The following is a 15,514-nucleotide window of genomic DNA, read 5'->3' as shown; positions in this document are numbered from 1 at the left end:
GCTTTAGTTGATGAGAACAAGTCTCCGGCCTCCCTGCCTCACCGCCTTCCACTGAAGCCACTAGATGCCACTATGCCACTGTTGATCCAGGCTCTGGCCAGGGAGGGGCTTCCCTCCGGCCAGCAACAACCCCCTCCGGCCAGCAACAACCCCTCCCCCCCCCCCCCCCCGCAAAAATGACTAGTGAAAAGAAAGACCGTCTTAATTTGGTCTTAATTTGGAAAGTCACTTACCTTTAGGCCCTGGTCGGCCGGGGGTGCCAGGAAGTCCTGATGTGATTGAAAAGGAGTCAGTGAGGATGATTATGGCCCAGCAATCCCAGGCCCCCTGGTAGTAACTAGGCTTCCTCGCTCAGCAAGCCACAGTCGCGGATGGAAACCTGGACGCCTACCTGGCCTTGCCCTCTGCTCTGGCCCAGGTGACCCCTGAGGGCTGGGGACTGAGGTTCTTGCTCTGAGCCCTTTTCCTTTTCTGGGAAATGGGCTGACAGCTGGGCTTGAGGGAGGCAGTGGCTTTGGGGGAACCCAGTCCCTCTGGGATATGAACCCCCAGCAGCGTGCTAAGCAGCCACTGTCCCCTCTTCTCCCCTGCAGCACAGGAAGCAGGGTGGCTTCCTAGATCTGATGCCACACCCCTCCTTGCTTTTGTCTGAACTCCACCTGGCAGCAGGTGAAGGATGTCCCCATGCGCTCAACTTTTGGGGGGACCTGCTGCTTGATTTCATTTTACATCTTTGCTTTATTTCCTTGAGGAGTTGGGGCTGGGTGTGGTGACAGTTTCCCAAATCCAAATGGGTACACATGGGTCCCACTATGAGACAGACTTTGACACTGCAGCTGGCCCAGAAAAACTGGGCTCTGCTGCAGGCGGTGAGCTCCCACTCCCCACTGGGGCGGGGCCTCTGCGGGGCCAATGGAATTCCTGGGCCTGGAGCCTCCTTTCAGGGGTTCCTGCACCAAAGGGGAACAGGGCACAGGCAGACAGAATTGGCACAGGATCAACTTCACTTCTACCAGGATGGCTTTCTGCGTTGTTCTGTGCATATTTTTCCTTCCTAAGGTGTTTCTCAAGACTCACAGTAAAAGGACCTGAACCCATTTTGTTGGGAGAGTGAGGGGAGGAGAAGAGGAAACTCTAAGGCGACTGTGGGAGATGTATTTGCTGAAGCCTGGAAGGGAATGGGAGGCTTGAAAGGTGCTGTTTGGAGGTGGGAGAGACCCAGTGACTCACCCTGAGGTCCTTGGGGTCCGGTGAGACCTACAGAAAATAAAACACATGAGGGAGGAATTGAAAGGATGCCCACAATGGCTTCTCTTCTCAGACCCGTGGGGATTGATAAGGGTCCACGTACAGCCCGCCTGAGGGGAGGGGGATCGAAGCAGAAGGACTCAGCGGACCGAGGTACTGCGGTGGCCTTAAACTCTGCAGTTTTTAAGAGACCCTTTGCCCCTTCCTAGAACCCCTTGCTTTCTGCTGTTACTGTGTCTCTTCCCAGGTGCCAGACTTGGTGACTCAGGTGTCAGGACACACAGCCACTACATACGGCACAAGCCAGCAGTTGTGGCAGTTTCCTGCTGGGCTGCCACACACACACACACACACACACACACACACACACACACACAGCAGGGCCAGTCCCCCCTTCCCTCTCTGTCACCTGGCTTTCCTGGGTCTCCTGAAGGTCCTGGTGAGCCTCGGGTCCCAGGCATCCCTGTGAGACCTTGTTCACCTAGAGAGAGCGGGACCAATGTGCAAATGTTTTCCTTCCTGAAAAGCTGACCGGGCCAGCACGTCTGAGTCGTTGGTTCCTTGGGGCTTTACTGAGTAACTTGCAGGCAGGTGGGAAGGAGAAGGCTATTAAGGCCTGGACTTTGCACGTTTCTCCATGACACATACCCTCTGGTGTTACAATTAGGGGAGGTGGGCAGGGCAGGGGAGGCAGTGAGAGTGAGGAGAGCCGAACAGTGACCAACCTCGTGGGCCTTGGTGTCCATCCGGGCCAGCAGGTCCTAAGGAAGCGGAACCACAGTACATCAGTCTCTGGGACTCCCTCCCTCTACTGCCCAACAGCCTCACATCAAGTTGTCTCCCAGGAAGGGAGACTGTGGGCCTTCCCCGTAGCCGTCAAACATGGAAAAAGCCGGTCTCTGTCACATCCTCTGGATACAGCATTCTCCCTGCCCTCTTCTTCTGAACCAGTAATTGTCTACTTTCCTGTTAAGAACTGTTCAATGACTCCCCATTGCTTCTCCAGTGTCCTTCACAGGACCTGGCACACACCAGATGCTCAATAAATGCCCGCCTCATTTACTCAAGGTCCTCCAAGTTCCAAAGGACATTACGGGTTCCAAAGGACCCCAACACTTTTCTGTCCTCCCCAGGGTCCCGAGTGGCTTAGAGGCAGGAAGAGGCCAAGCGCCCCCCACCCCAGTAGTGAGGAACCCACAGAGACGGTTGCTGCTCTTTGAGCCCCAAGAGGGATGTGAGGCCCAGAAATGGCCTATCAATGGTGCCTCTACCAGGGGGTGAGTGGATCAGAGAACAGGAGAGGTGGTTCTAGAAGGATCCCAAATCTAGAGCCATGATGATGACTGGAAGGGGGCAGACCCACTGCATTCCCTTTGGGACACTCACCCATTGCTCCTTTAGCTCCAGGCTCGCCCGCAGCACCAGGCAGACCTTTTGAGCCTGGCTCGCCTGCAAAGGAAACGCGCTAGCTGGTTGGAGGCTTGCAAGCTCCGCACCCGTGACAGTGGCAGAATGCCACACCCTCCCTGCCCACCCCAACCCTGCCACCTCCCCAAGCAGATGAGCTTGGGGTACCAACCAGAGGCTGCTTAGACTCTATGGTCACGGCTGCCTGGGCAGCAGGCAGGGACTGGCCCAAGCCATGCCTGGTCTAAAGGGGGTGTGTATGAGTCTTATTCCTTGGCAACAGAGAGCTGCCCCTTGTAACCAAAGTATCATTACTATTAATTTCCTTTTTAATCATGCCAGTTAGTAACAGATAAGTGGATGAGGGGGGTACAAGTAGTGCAAACTTTCTGCTATTTTGGGAAGGGCTTCATTTTCTCAGCTGAATTCCCCAAAAGAATCAGAGACCATCATAACCTCCCTTTTCTACCCTAAGCATTTACTGTCTGGACGATTCAGCTTGAATATGGCCTATACTCCGTTCAGTGCTTTATGTTATCTTGTCTTGTGTTTTTTCTAGATTGCAAGTTCCCCGAAGGTTTTTAGACCGAGATTCTCATATTTTCTGTATTTATTTTCTCACCTCCCGTGCCCAATGGATTTACAAAAAGTCTTTAGTGAATCAAAGTGGATTCCCATGTAGGACTGACCTGTGAGGCCTCGGGGTCCTTTCTCACCCTGGTCACCTAAAACAAACATGGGTGGGGGTGGGGCAGGAAGCAGCAGTCAAGAGCAAGGAAAACATTCTCACCCAGTAAGAGGGGCCCCTGACGCCCGGCCCCCAGCAGCAGACTTGTACTCATTGTACCTGGAAGCTACTGTCAGCAGACTGTGGGTGAGACCTTGGCATTCATAAAGCCGAAGGTGCGCGGTTTATCTCCCGCAGGGTCAGAGCCCACCCACAAAGTGACCCCAGCCCATGCTGTCAGACAATGGATGCTGCAGGCACAGGGAGGGCCAGACAGGAAGATCTCCCAGCTGCATTCTCACTTCCTGACCACCCAACCATAGTCTGTGACCTTGGGGCTTTTTGTCTCCTCTCTGTGCCTCGGTTGCCATATCTGAGAGGTTGCATTAGAATGAGCTCCCAGATCCCTCTTAGCCCAGGGATCCAGGAACCACAGTCATCCACATTCTTGGAAGCTGGGGTTCCGGTCACATTAGGTTCCTGGGAGTCAGGCAGACTGGTGATGTCTGAGCAGGTGCAATATACCTTTGGGTCCTGGTGGTCCCATAAGTCCTTTGTCACCTGAAAAGTTAATGGACACTTGGTGTAAAGAGTGTTGGTGAAGAAGACCAAGAAGGACAGCGTCTGTGTGTGGAAACAGGTCCCGCTCACCCCATTGTCCTGACCTCCCCTTCTGCTCATGCACCTGTCAGCCTGCACAGGCTATTGCTCATGTCCATCAGGCCCTCCCTGTCCCCTCAGACCTTCTTCTTGAGTGACTGGCATCTAGAGGGTGACATCCCATTTCCTCCCGGCCCCTCCCTCCAGCTTACCTTTGATACCAGGGAGTCCTACTTCACCTCGGAGCCCTTGCAGACCTACAGGACCCGCAAACAGAGGCCCATGCAGGTGAGTGCCCCGGCTTCGGAAGGGATGTATATGCACATGGGCACACACGTGCACACACACCTGCACACACGTGCACACACATATACCCTGGAGTAAAAGCCAAGGCTGCTCTCTGTCCTCCCCATGTCCCCTTCCATTATCCTGGTCCAGGTTTTTTCCCCTGTGAGTGCCAGGCCCTGGGCTTCAGGACACCTCATGGGACCCTGGCAGAGACACTGGCCCTCATTATAATGTAGGCTGTAGCTTGAGATTCCCAAGGCCGCAGGACAAGCTCTGGCCTGTAGGGATGACGCAGAGGGAGGCACTTGCTCAGAGGAGGGCAGGATGGGATCTGCCTACTGCTGCAGGGCTGTGGGCCTCAAGCCAGGTCAGAATGGCTGTCACAGGACCCACCGGTATCTGACCTTAGTCACAAGAGATACAGTGTGGACATGAGTTTCGTAGCTCCAGGGGGCTCTCTGTATAATTGCTTCTTTTGTTTTAAAATGTTTGTTTTTCCTTTTAGCATTCTTCTTTTTTTTTTTTTTGCTCCAGAATCTATTTAAAAGCACACACACGAAAGATAAGAAAAAGCACACTCACCTGGAGGACCCTGTGGGCCAGGAGAACCGCTGGCACCTGAGAAGGACAACAAAAGACACTTATCGGAAGGGTGGAAGGGTCAGGCCCAGGCCCAGGACATCTGACCCCACGGTGAAGGTCAGGTGGAGAGGTGGGGGCTCCCTTCCTGGTGAGGGCTGTGTGTATGGGTGTCGTCCCCACAGTGGGGGTTCCTGCCAGGACCTGAAAGCCAATGGGTCCAAGATGACCCAAGTGCAGTGCAAAGTCCTCCTCCAGAGGGAAGCTGTAGCTGGTGGCATCAAGAGACCCCTGCTCCTTCCGGCTCAGAGTAAAACATCTGGGCTCAGGCAGGGAAAGGGAGGAGACGTGACCCGATGAGCATCAAACAGAGAAGGCCCCATTTTCCCAGGTTGTTCAGACATGTTGCTTTTAAATGTGTGCATCTGGGCCCCAGTCAGGTGAGGAAATTGTCTGACTTCTGATTTCCTGATTCATTCACCCACTTGGGACCACAAAATGGGGCCATTGAAGACAGATGGAAATGTGGCCCCAAATACACCATGGAGCAAGAACTCCAGCCCCAACCCTGACCCATGGGGACTCCTTTGTGAGGGGCCTCTCTCTGGGCCCATCACCCCTGCACAGGCCTGGAACAGGGGCTTAGGGCTGTCTGGGATGCCAGCGCCTGGACCTCTGTGATCCATCCTGGATGGCGCACACTTGGGTACCATCCTGGACACCGGACTTACCTTTGGGCCCCACAGAACCCGGGACACCAGGTGGACCCGGCTCACCAACAGGCCCTGGGGAGAAATGAAAGATACTCTGAGAGATTCCCCCCAGTTTGGTTGCCCGCCCAGCCTGCAGATACCATTTGTGGGGGATGGTTCCCACCCTGCCAGTGGCCTTGAGCCATTTGGTGCCTCCCTGAGGCCACAAATCAGCAAAACACCTTCGGTTTCTAGGCCCAGAACCTTCATACTCCATGAAGTCTGGCACCTGCAGATGCTCAATAAACATTTGTTGCCTTCTTGAGCAATATTTTTAAGAGAAAGGGAAGCTAAAAATAAATATTCAAGATCTGTTGGCATTGAGAGGATTTCTGGGGTCTGTGCTTGGTTGCTCCTGATAAAAACAGACTCATGGTTAAGAATCTAATTGCAAAATCTTCCCAGGCCGCTCCAGGTCTGTGCCTCCTGCCCTGACTAGTTCTAGACAGGAGAGGCTTGAGGGCCTAAACCCCACTTCAGTTTCCGTCAGGCCCTGCCCTGCCATGAGCATTCCCCTCAGCTCTGACTCCTCCCCTGGCTCTGGAAGCCCCTTTCCCTGTGACCACTGTTCCCATGCATCCTGAGCCCAGCAGGGTTCTGGCCCCGAGGCCTGGACTTGCAGTCTGGCCTATGCCTTTCATTAGACCACTGTCTCCACAAGGCCAGACACTGGCTCCAGGTGCCCAGTGATGCTAGTGAAAGAAGTAAGCATGGATGCCACTAACTTGTCTGGTGAAGGAACTGCCTCTTACCTCTGTCCCCTTTCTCTCCAGACCCAGGTGGCCCTGGTTCACCACGAGGTCCCATAGGGCCTTCACGCCCTCTCTGGCCCATGGGCCCCTCGATGCCAGGCTCTCCTAAAAACAGAAATGACCATATCAGAAAGGACCCTAAGCCACAGCCAAGGGCTCCACAGGCAGCGTCTTGCTGGCAGGACGCTAGCCTGGAGCCTCTACACTGGTCCCCCTGTACCTCCCCTCACCCTCCATAGCCCCAGCTCAGCCCAGAAGCCAGAGCAAACCTTTGAAGATGCAAGAGGATCATGTCTCACCCTGCCCCAAACCTGCAAAGTGGCTTCTCACCTCACAGGGAGGCAAAGCCGACGTCCTTACAGGGGCCTCCAAGGCCCCATACGGTCAGCCTCACTCACCAGCCCTTCCTCTGGACTCTCCTCCCTCCTGGGCTCCAGCCAAGGCCTCTAGCACCTCTTCCTCTTCCTCCTCACTGCTCCTTGACCAGTGGGCACACTCTTGCCCTGGGCCTGTGGCTGCTCCATCTGCCTGGAGTGTTTCCCCAAGATCTCCTCATGCCCGGCTACCTTACCCCCTTCAAGTCTTTGCTCAAATGGCACCTTTTCAGTGAGGCCTCCCCTGATGGCCCCAGGACTCCCAGTGTCCCACCAGGCTCTGTCTTTTGCATTTCCAAACCACCTCCTACCCTGCTGTGTACTTCACTTATTTATCATGGGTATTGTCCTTCTCCCCTACCCAAATGTAAGCAGGGCTTTCTCGGTTTTGTTCACTGATGTCTCCCCAGCACCTAAAACAGGGCCTGGCACACAGCAGGCACTTAATAAATGTTTACTGAAAGAAGGAAGGAAGGAAGGAAGGAAGGAAGGAAGGAAGGAAGGAAGGAAGGAAGGAAGGAAGGAAGGAAGGGGAAGGAAGGAAGGAAGGAAGGAAGGAAGGAAGGAAGGAAGGAAGGAAAGAAGGAAGGAAAGAAGGAAGGAAAGAAGGAAGGAAAGAAACGAATGGAAAAAGCAGTTCTTACCCACATTGCCTTTTTGTCCCTTTGGTCCTTCTGGACCTGGTTTGCCCAAGACCCCAGGGATACCTGTGGACACACAAGAATACCTCAGCCCTATTTTCCTTCCAGAACCTGGGAGCCAGGACCGGGAAGCCCTCAATACCAGCCCTACCATCAAAGGTTACACACCTGGAGTCCCAGGGAACCCTCGGTCTCCTGTGGGAACAGAGATAAGACAGAGAAGTCAGCCAGAGGAGTTGGGCAATTCCCTAAAGGTGCACTGGTGGGATTCAGGTAGGATTGCCAAATGTAGCAAATGAAAATACAGGGTGCGCAGTTAAGTGTGAATTGCAGATAAACATTGAATAAATGTTTAGTATAAGTATATTCCATATACTATTTGGGACATATTTATAATGCAAAATTATTTGTTGCTTATGTGTAATTCACATTTAACTGGGCAGCCTGTATTTTCTGAGAAATCTTTCAATTCCCTATAGCACATAAGTGTGTGCCACAAGAGTGTCCCCCAACTAACACTGTGGGGCACTTCTCCTGTGATTGTGTCTGCCTGCCTGCCCCCCGAAAGCAGGTGGTGTTGCTCCTACTGGATCTCCCCCCACAGGAGCTCAGTTGCCGACTGCTCGGTGTTATTTCCCTGACTCCCTCGGCTAAGACCCCTGAGAACAGGCTGCTCACCTGGAATGGTGGTTCCCGACCTGATTCCTCAGATAAAAACCTGGGGGGAGGGCAGCCCAGCCCCAGAGTGTGTGATTCAGGAGCATCTGATTCCTGGCAAGGCCCAGGAATCGACATTTCTCGAAATCTCTGGGGAGTGGGGGTGCGTTGTGTAGTAGCAGGCCCTCAGGTTGCCCCTTGGAGCTGGAGGAGATGCAGGCCCTTGACGTGGGCCGTCTCAGGGTCCTTGTTCTGGGGTCCCTGGAGCCCTGAGAAGGGGCCAAGGATGGTTCTGCCCCAGAGATATAGAGCCCTGCTGTCATGAAGCCACCTGCTCCCCCAAAAGCCCAAGTGTCTGCAGGTAGCTCTGCGATTCACGGGTCCCACCACAAAGGGGAGATGGCCAGGGAAAGTGTGAGATGGGTCCTCTGACACTTGCCGATTGCTTTAAACTGTCAACCCTCACTAATACTTAAGGTAAAAATGCCCATGTTGCTATTACCTTTAGGGCCTTGACTTCCCATGTCACCTAAAATCAGAAAGATGAGAAAATTGTGAATGTGGTGAGAGCCCAAGGGCTCTTCTCTCCGAGTATTTTTTTATTCTTCTTCTTTTTTCTTTTAATTTATTGGGGTGACAATTGTTAGTAAAATTACAGTTTTCAGGTGTACAATTCTGTATTACATCATCTATAAATCTCATTGTGTGTTCACCACCCAGAGTCAGTTCTCCTTCCATATATTTGATCTCCCTTACCCTCATCTCCCACACCCCTCCCCTCTCTGAGTATTTTAATACACTTTGTAAGCGGGCATTTTCCCGCCAAATCGCGTCGTAACGCGGGGCTTTTTTGACATTTTCTCGCCAAAATTAGACTTTCCGTAAAATATTCATATCTTTCGATCTATTTGATATTTTTCTATGAAACTTTCAGTGTTTCAGTTTAAAAAGAGGTCTCTATTTATTTACTTTGCAAAATTTTTGCCGGTTCCAACTAGAAGCGATATGACGAGTTTACTCGTTTCCCACAAACAATGTGTTAAAACCAGCTAACAGTAGGTGAACTGCGTTTCAAGGTGAGTTGGGTGTGGGGTCTGTGTCACTTCAGCATGTCACTGGGCCTCTCTTAGAGGATGCCTTAGGTCCCTTCTGCCTTAGAGGATGCCTTAGATATTCTGACTGTAAAGGCAATTCTCAGCCCTCCCAACAAATACCATAAGATCTTCAATTTGGAAAAAAAGTTTTCCAATCCACCCAGAAAACCAGCTTTAAGCGCAGGAAATGAGAACAGGGAAAGGACTAAATCCACTGCAATACCTTTGGGTCCAGGGTTTCCTCGCAGATTGCCTACAAGAGAAAGTAAACCCTGAGTTAGTCGCATTTCTTCTGGTGACACACACGGGAAAGGGATCGCTGTGCTATTACAATGGGAAGAAACCTAGGCTAGGACTACCAATCAGATTCTAAAATGGGCAATTCTCTCCAGGTCTCAGTTTTCCCAGCAGTCAAATGGGCTCACAATACTGGTCCTTCCTTCCGCCCAGGACTATAGAGAGGATAGAGTGCAGAGGGAGCATGAGAGTCCAGTGAGCGTGAGTGGGCACCACTGCACACAGAGGCCAAGGGGCAGGGAGTGGAAGGGGCCGGCCCTTTGCCCTGCGATGTGCTCACCATTTTCTTGCTCTGTCATCAGCTTGTTCCTCACGAACAGCCAGAGTGCCTCCTGACTGTGGCCGTCCAGCCCGGATGTGCCCGAGCCTCCGCCCCCCCCAGGTGCCAGCCCCTGCAGTCGCTCCTGGTTGCTCCTCTTCGCCATCTCCTCCTCATACTGCGACACCCCACTCCTGATTCGCTCCAGCTCATCCACGCGTGCTTTCAGCTTCCGCACCTCCTCCGCTGAAACGGCAGACAGGCAGCGTGAGCCAGGGACAGAGCCAGGGCCTTTGCAGCACACACTCACTGCCCCCCCTCTCCCCACCAGGGAGCCTCAAATGGAGGCGCTGGGCTCTATGGCGGTTCTTCATGCCACTGGGGGACATTTTGCTGGAATACTTATGCGGAGACAATCTGCTGTGGATGCCAGCAGGATTATAATCGCTTCTGAAAATTGTCACTGAGCCTTAAAGAAACCAGGCCTGGGGGTCAGTCTTCTGACATGGTGACAGTGCTGGTCCTTACTGTCCCTGGGAGCTGGTGTGAGCGCCAGCAAAGGCTACGAGAAGGGATGGCCTGACCACTATGGGCAGCCAGGTGCTTAGAGCAGCTGCTGCGGAGCCCCCGGCCCAGGAGCTGCATTAGAATCCCAGCTCTGCCACTCGGTGACCTTGCGACCTTGACCAGGTGCCTCCTGGAGCCTGTTTCCTCATCAGCAGTAACAAGGGGTCTGTACTGATGCTGTCCCACCCCTTAGCCCCAACACTTGGGACACTGGGCGATTCCTGCCCTTTGAATGGACAGCGGGGCCTGCTTTCCTGCCACTGCTGCCACGTACCCAGAGCAATGAGGCCGAAGAGCAGCCCCAGGAGCAGCAGCCAGGTGAGCAGCAGGCCCAGCAGCCATTTCCACCAGCTGCAGCAGGAGCCGCAGGGGCACCAGGCTGGTGCCGCCCCCCACGGGCCTCCGCCAACGCCGCCGCCAACGCCACCACCGCCACCTTTAAAGCCACCGCTGCCATTATGTTGGTCGTAGCCGTGGATGTCTGTGAAAGAGAGGGTGAGGGTAAGGTGAACACAGATGGCTCTTACTCTCTTCCCTCCAAATTTCCTGGCTTTTGGTGACTTCCTGTGGGCCTGAGTGAACACGAGTGGGGCTTTCAGGCTCCTGCGCAGCTCCGTGAGGGGTGAGGCTGGCGCCTGGAGCCACTACAGGGCCGTGGCTGCTGAGGAGCAGAAGTCTGACAATCGTGGGCTTGAGCTGTGTGAGCCTAAGAAGGTTGCTTAACCTCTGTTTCCTTTTCTTTATGAAATGCGATTAAAAGATTACCTACTGCATAGGACAGTTGAATGAAGTGAGATCAGTAAGGCATGCAAAGTAATTAGCAGAGGATGTAGCACATATCTCTAGGTTTAAAAATCTTGATTGTGAACTTTGATCTGCCACAACCTCCTGTATTTTACTAGGCCCAAACCTAAGGCGTTCCCATCTGCACATCTCAGTATTCACAGCTCTTTCTTTGTAATCTCCAAGTGCCTAGAACTTTACTCAGCATTTAAGAGATGCCCAGTAAACTTTTTTTGTAAAAAGGGTTTTTAGTATCTAAAATGGGGTGATAACCCTTGATCTGTCTCTCTCACAGGGCTAGAGGAGGAAGGGAGGAAAGTGTAACAAGCTGGAGCTGTGCGTGGTCTTAGTGTCCCCCTGAAGCCCGTGTATGTACGGGGTGTGGGGAGATAACAGTAGCCCTGCTGTGGGGCCCCTGCCATGCTGGGAGACCCTGGACCTAAGGGCAGATAAAGGGTCATTCCCTGACCTAAGCTTCTTCTGCAGCCCGGCCACCCCCCCCACCCTGCTCCCTTCAAGCCTTCCGGGACACTCTTTAGAGCTGGGTAGCTTGGGTGTGCACTGGCCCAGGCTGGGGCAGTATCTGTGCCATTCACCATAACCAGCCCCGAGGGCTCCTGTCACCTACCTGCTGAGGTGGCCTTGCCCTTTGTGGACACAGTCTTCACCTGTCCTGAAAGATAAACACCGAGAATACAGGTTTGACTTGAGCTTTTAAATGCGAGGAGCCCAAGGCACAGCCTGTGCGTAGGTGCTGGGTTGGGCGTGAGGTAGACACACGCGCCCCAGCCCCAGGCACCGGGAAGAACAGCGAGTGCAGGATTATTCACTCAGTCCTCATTGATCTGATACTTGCAACAGTTACATCTATGCAGACATGGTTTAGCAAACACTTAGTGGTGGGAAAAAAAGCAGCGTCATAACCCTCTTGTGACCTGAAACCTTTAACGCCCAAGACATTTGCAGAAGCTCACGCAAGGGGGGACCTTTGCTTTCAAACAATAAATGTGCTTGTGAGAATTGCCTCTCGACCTCTTGGTTAAAGGGACTTTGCACACAGGTTCCTAATCTGGGTCGGAGGGAACCAGCAGGCAAGGGTGGGCTTGGCGCAGGGCAGTGCAGGAGTCCCTGATGCTCTCTGACCACTGAGTGTTTGTGGGCATGTGTGGAATTTTCTGGGGAAATTGTTTATAGCTTTCATCAGATTCGGAAAGGGTCATTTGGCTCCACATCCCCACCTCCACCCGTAAAATGTAAGGAACCACTAACGGAGAAGACTTAGGGCCAGGTCTTGTCAGGATTGTAATTGATTTCCTTTGCATTTATCTAAAAATGTTCTATGATGTAACTTTTCCCTTCCTTTACTGATATCCCTAAAAATCAGTGATTTGGAGAAATTGTACAAGACGCAGAGCAGTGAAGAAACGTGCTTACCCAGGGGAAAAAAAATCAGGTATTTAAGAAGAAAGATAATAAAGCTAGCAAGTGCTTTGCAAATGATTTTTCTATTAGTTCTGAAAATTAAGGGAAGATGAGAAAAAAATGCCACTGTGGACCTTAGACGTGTCGTGGTCTAAGGCTTTTGCTTCAATAATGTGGACGCATGAATCAACTGGGGAGCTTGTTAAAATGTAGCCTCTGACTCAGCAGTCTGGCCTAGGGCCTGGGAGTCTGCATTTCTGACGTGTTCCCATGTGTTGCCACTGCTGCTGGTCCAGGGACCACACTTTGAGTAGTGAGGTCTCAGAAGACAAATAAATAAATGAAATGCGGGTTGGCTGAAGGCCAGGTGGACAGAGATCAGATTTGGTCTTACCATTGGCCTCTGATGTTAGGCTGGTGTCAGCAGTGTAAGCAGCTTGCTTTTCCTTTTTTAGGGTGTCCTCTGAAAAAGAAGCTGTGCACACAACCCATGATAATCTGGGATATTCGCTCCCTATTCCCCAACCCCACCCCACATCCTCTCCTTCCTGGGGAGGAATCAGCTGCCTGGTAGGAAGAGGATCCAGCTTTCCCAGCGCTAATCCCCCCGATCGATGCTTGCGGTTGGAGTCTTCATGCTGTTGCCCAAAGAACCCTCTGGGAGCTCTTTCCCAGAGTTTTCCTGGCTCGTCTGCACTCAAGGCAGACCTGGGACACCCTATTCAGGCAGGCATTTTTTTTATTTGAATGGGATGATTATGTTTTCATTATTAAAACCTCTCAAACCACCTTGCTAGGACCTTTGGTCTCCTATACTGTCTGCCTTTCTCCGGAAACCGCAGTCATGTGGGCTTGTGCGTACTTGCAGTGATGCTGGCAGGGGAGGCAGTAAAGACCTTCCCGCTGTCCTTGGTCATGATCAGCAGCTCCATCTCCTTCTTGGCAGGCGTGCTGTCTTTCTCCAAGATCAGGAACTTACAGTCTCTATGCAAGAGGTCATCATTCTGGACACTTGTGGTGCAGGCTGGACAGGAAAGAAACGGGTGGGGAGGAGGGACAAGGTGCCGAGACAGGGAGAGGGAAGAAAGGAGCAGAAGAGGGAGGAGAAGGAAGAGTAGGGAGGAAAAGAGAGGTCAGCGGGTGTGTCCAAGGGTGTCCTGCTCTCACCCACAGGAGCTACTAAGAAGCATCTCGGGGACCAAAGACAGCCTCCCCTGCTGGCTGGGACTGGTGATGAGGAGGTGGGTCGATGTCAGAAGCCCTGAGCCGGCCTGTGGGGTTGCCTCCCACCTGAATGTTACAGGATCTTTAGTGAATGGGCAAAAGTACCCCCTTGTCAGGCAGGCCCTTCTTTAATTAACTGGGTGGGTTCACTTCTATCTTTCACGTCTCAAGTGTTAGCCTCCTGGGGTTTTTTCCTGACCACCCCGTCTAACACACACACACTCCTTTCGCTACCACCTCATCTATTTCTTTCCTTCAAATTATCTCGTGTACTTTGTCTACTTGTTTATCTGCCTCCTCTACTGCATTTATCAGCCTGGGGAGGGCAGGAGCGTAGCCTGCCTTGTTCATGTCTGTGCTCCAGGCACTTAGAACAGTGTCTGTCTCACACAGAACAGGTGCTCAGTGAGTGTTTTCTGAATGAATGAATTGTTGAATGGAAGGAAATACATGAAGGAAGCAACAGTAAGCCCAATTTGATAAATATACTATAGAAAGTAGGGAAGGTGCGGCAGCTTTGCAGGGCACCTTAGCTCTTACGATGGACGACATGTAACAGGAGCAGGCCAGAGGCTTCCAGACAAGGGTGGGGGCTGGGGTGTGTCTGACCCTAGGCAGATGTGGAGGGGGGAGCTTCCTGCCTCTCAGATAGAGAGGTCAGGGTAAGGCTGGGGGGGGGGGGGTTCTCGCCTCTACTCCTGGAAATAACTGAGAGGCCCCTGGGGTGAGTCCCACTTGCAGACCCTACACCACAAATGGGGTCTAGTCCCTCCTTCCGTATGCGATGTCACTGCGTGCTGTGGTGTGCCCCTGGCAGCTGGGAACAGTACTCACTGGCAGAGGTGGACACGCCAGTGCTCACGGCGGCAGGGCCTTGGGGTATGTTTTTCTTCACACCGTAGGCTGCAAGAGAGGAACCACTGAGGAAACAGGACAGTGTGGGAGGGCGGCTCCATGCAGCTGAGAAACAGCCTGACCAGCCCTGGCAGCCTCCCCAGGTGAGCAGGAGACAACAATAATGAATAATAATGAGTGAATAATGAAATCAACTCTCTCCAGCCACGGGGACAGCAATAGAAGTTTGGATGGAACTTTCTTTGGCATAATTCTCATCCTCGTAGGACTGTTCCAGAGGCTGCCTCCTCCATGAAGTTCTCCTCGACCCTCCCACATTGCCTTCCCTTCTGAACTCCTATAGCCCGAACACCTGCTCTGCACAGCTCGATTCACATCGTCTTATACGAGTCCCCAGTTGTTTCATGTGTATGAGACTTTCTACCCCAACCCAACAGGAAGCAAGTTGAGGGCCAGAGCTGAGGCTCACCTCTTCTGTCTCCCATCCCCCAGGTTTGCACAGGGGGTACACCAGAAAAGCAGCCAGATGATTGATTTGCCGTGATAGTGGGCTGTCAGGGACAGCAGTGAGACAGGAGGATATACAGGTGACAGTCCACAGCAATACCCCCTGTGGTTTCACTCATGTCTGAGCCAGTATATGATCATGGTTGGAACCTCTCGGCTGGGGGCTGGGGGCTGTTTCTTTGGCATGAAAGGTCGATTAATTTTTAGGGACATTTTGGTTCCTCTGACTCAGTTGTTGAAATTGGATATTGTGAGTTATAGCTGAAAAGAGGCATTACTTCCCAGCCCCTAAGCTCTAAAGCTCAGCTACTGACCTGTGGAGGTGCTGGCCGTGCCATGGGACAGGGCGGCTGAGCTGGGGGCCAGGTTGTTCTGCATGCCAAACACTGTGAGAGACATTGAGGACAGGTGAGCGCAGGTGCATAGAAGAGGGCCCTCAGCTACAGGCATCTCCCAGGAGCCCCCAAACTACCTTGATGAT

At 52.7% G+C, this 15,514-nt stretch overlaps 1 protein-coding gene across 1 annotated transcript in view; it reads right to left on the bottom strand.

Moving 5' to 3' along the window:
- Positions 1 to 15,514, bottom strand: part of COL17A1 (collagen type XVII alpha 1 chain) — a 49,219-nt gene that overhangs the window by 14,223 nt on the left and 19,482 nt on the right. The window contains exons 12-33 of the mRNA XM_019725070.3: positions 15,348 to 15,419; positions 14,506 to 14,574; positions 13,310 to 13,471; positions 12,842 to 12,922; positions 11,654 to 11,698; positions 10,517 to 10,723; positions 9,697 to 9,921; positions 9,343 to 9,372; positions 8,528 to 8,554; positions 7,537 to 7,563; positions 7,372 to 7,434; positions 6,354 to 6,458; positions 5,581 to 5,634; positions 4,853 to 4,888; positions 4,195 to 4,239; positions 3,908 to 3,943; positions 3,345 to 3,380; positions 2,635 to 2,697; positions 1,974 to 2,009; positions 1,658 to 1,729; positions 1,231 to 1,257; positions 234 to 269 (exon numbers count right to left, since the gene is read on the bottom strand). Of these exons, the coding sequence (XP_019580629.3) occupies positions 234 to 269; positions 1,231 to 1,257; positions 1,658 to 1,729; positions 1,974 to 2,009; positions 2,635 to 2,697; positions 3,345 to 3,380; positions 3,908 to 3,943; positions 4,195 to 4,239; positions 4,853 to 4,888; positions 5,581 to 5,634; positions 6,354 to 6,458; positions 7,372 to 7,434; positions 7,537 to 7,563; positions 8,528 to 8,554; positions 9,343 to 9,372; positions 9,697 to 9,921; positions 10,517 to 10,723; positions 11,654 to 11,698; positions 12,842 to 12,922; positions 13,310 to 13,471; positions 14,506 to 14,574; positions 15,348 to 15,419 (1,554 nt within the window). The remainder of the gene's footprint in view (positions 1 to 233; positions 270 to 1,230; positions 1,258 to 1,657; positions 1,730 to 1,973; positions 2,010 to 2,634; positions 2,698 to 3,344; positions 3,381 to 3,907; positions 3,944 to 4,194; positions 4,240 to 4,852; positions 4,889 to 5,580; positions 5,635 to 6,353; positions 6,459 to 7,371; positions 7,435 to 7,536; positions 7,564 to 8,527; positions 8,555 to 9,342; positions 9,373 to 9,696; positions 9,922 to 10,516; positions 10,724 to 11,653; positions 11,699 to 12,841; positions 12,923 to 13,309; positions 13,472 to 14,505; positions 14,575 to 15,347; positions 15,420 to 15,514) is intronic.

Source organism: Rhinolophus sinicus, chromosome 15 (genome assembly GCF_057876585.1).
Source record: "Rhinolophus sinicus isolate RSI-liver-muscle chromosome 15, RSI-T2T, whole genome shotgun sequence".
In the NCBI taxonomy this organism is placed as follows: domain Eukaryota; kingdom Metazoa; phylum Chordata; class Mammalia; order Chiroptera; family Rhinolophidae; genus Rhinolophus; species Rhinolophus sinicus.
Note: the sequence above shows the minus strand (reverse complement) of the source record. Positions and strands in the feature narration are given on the sequence as shown.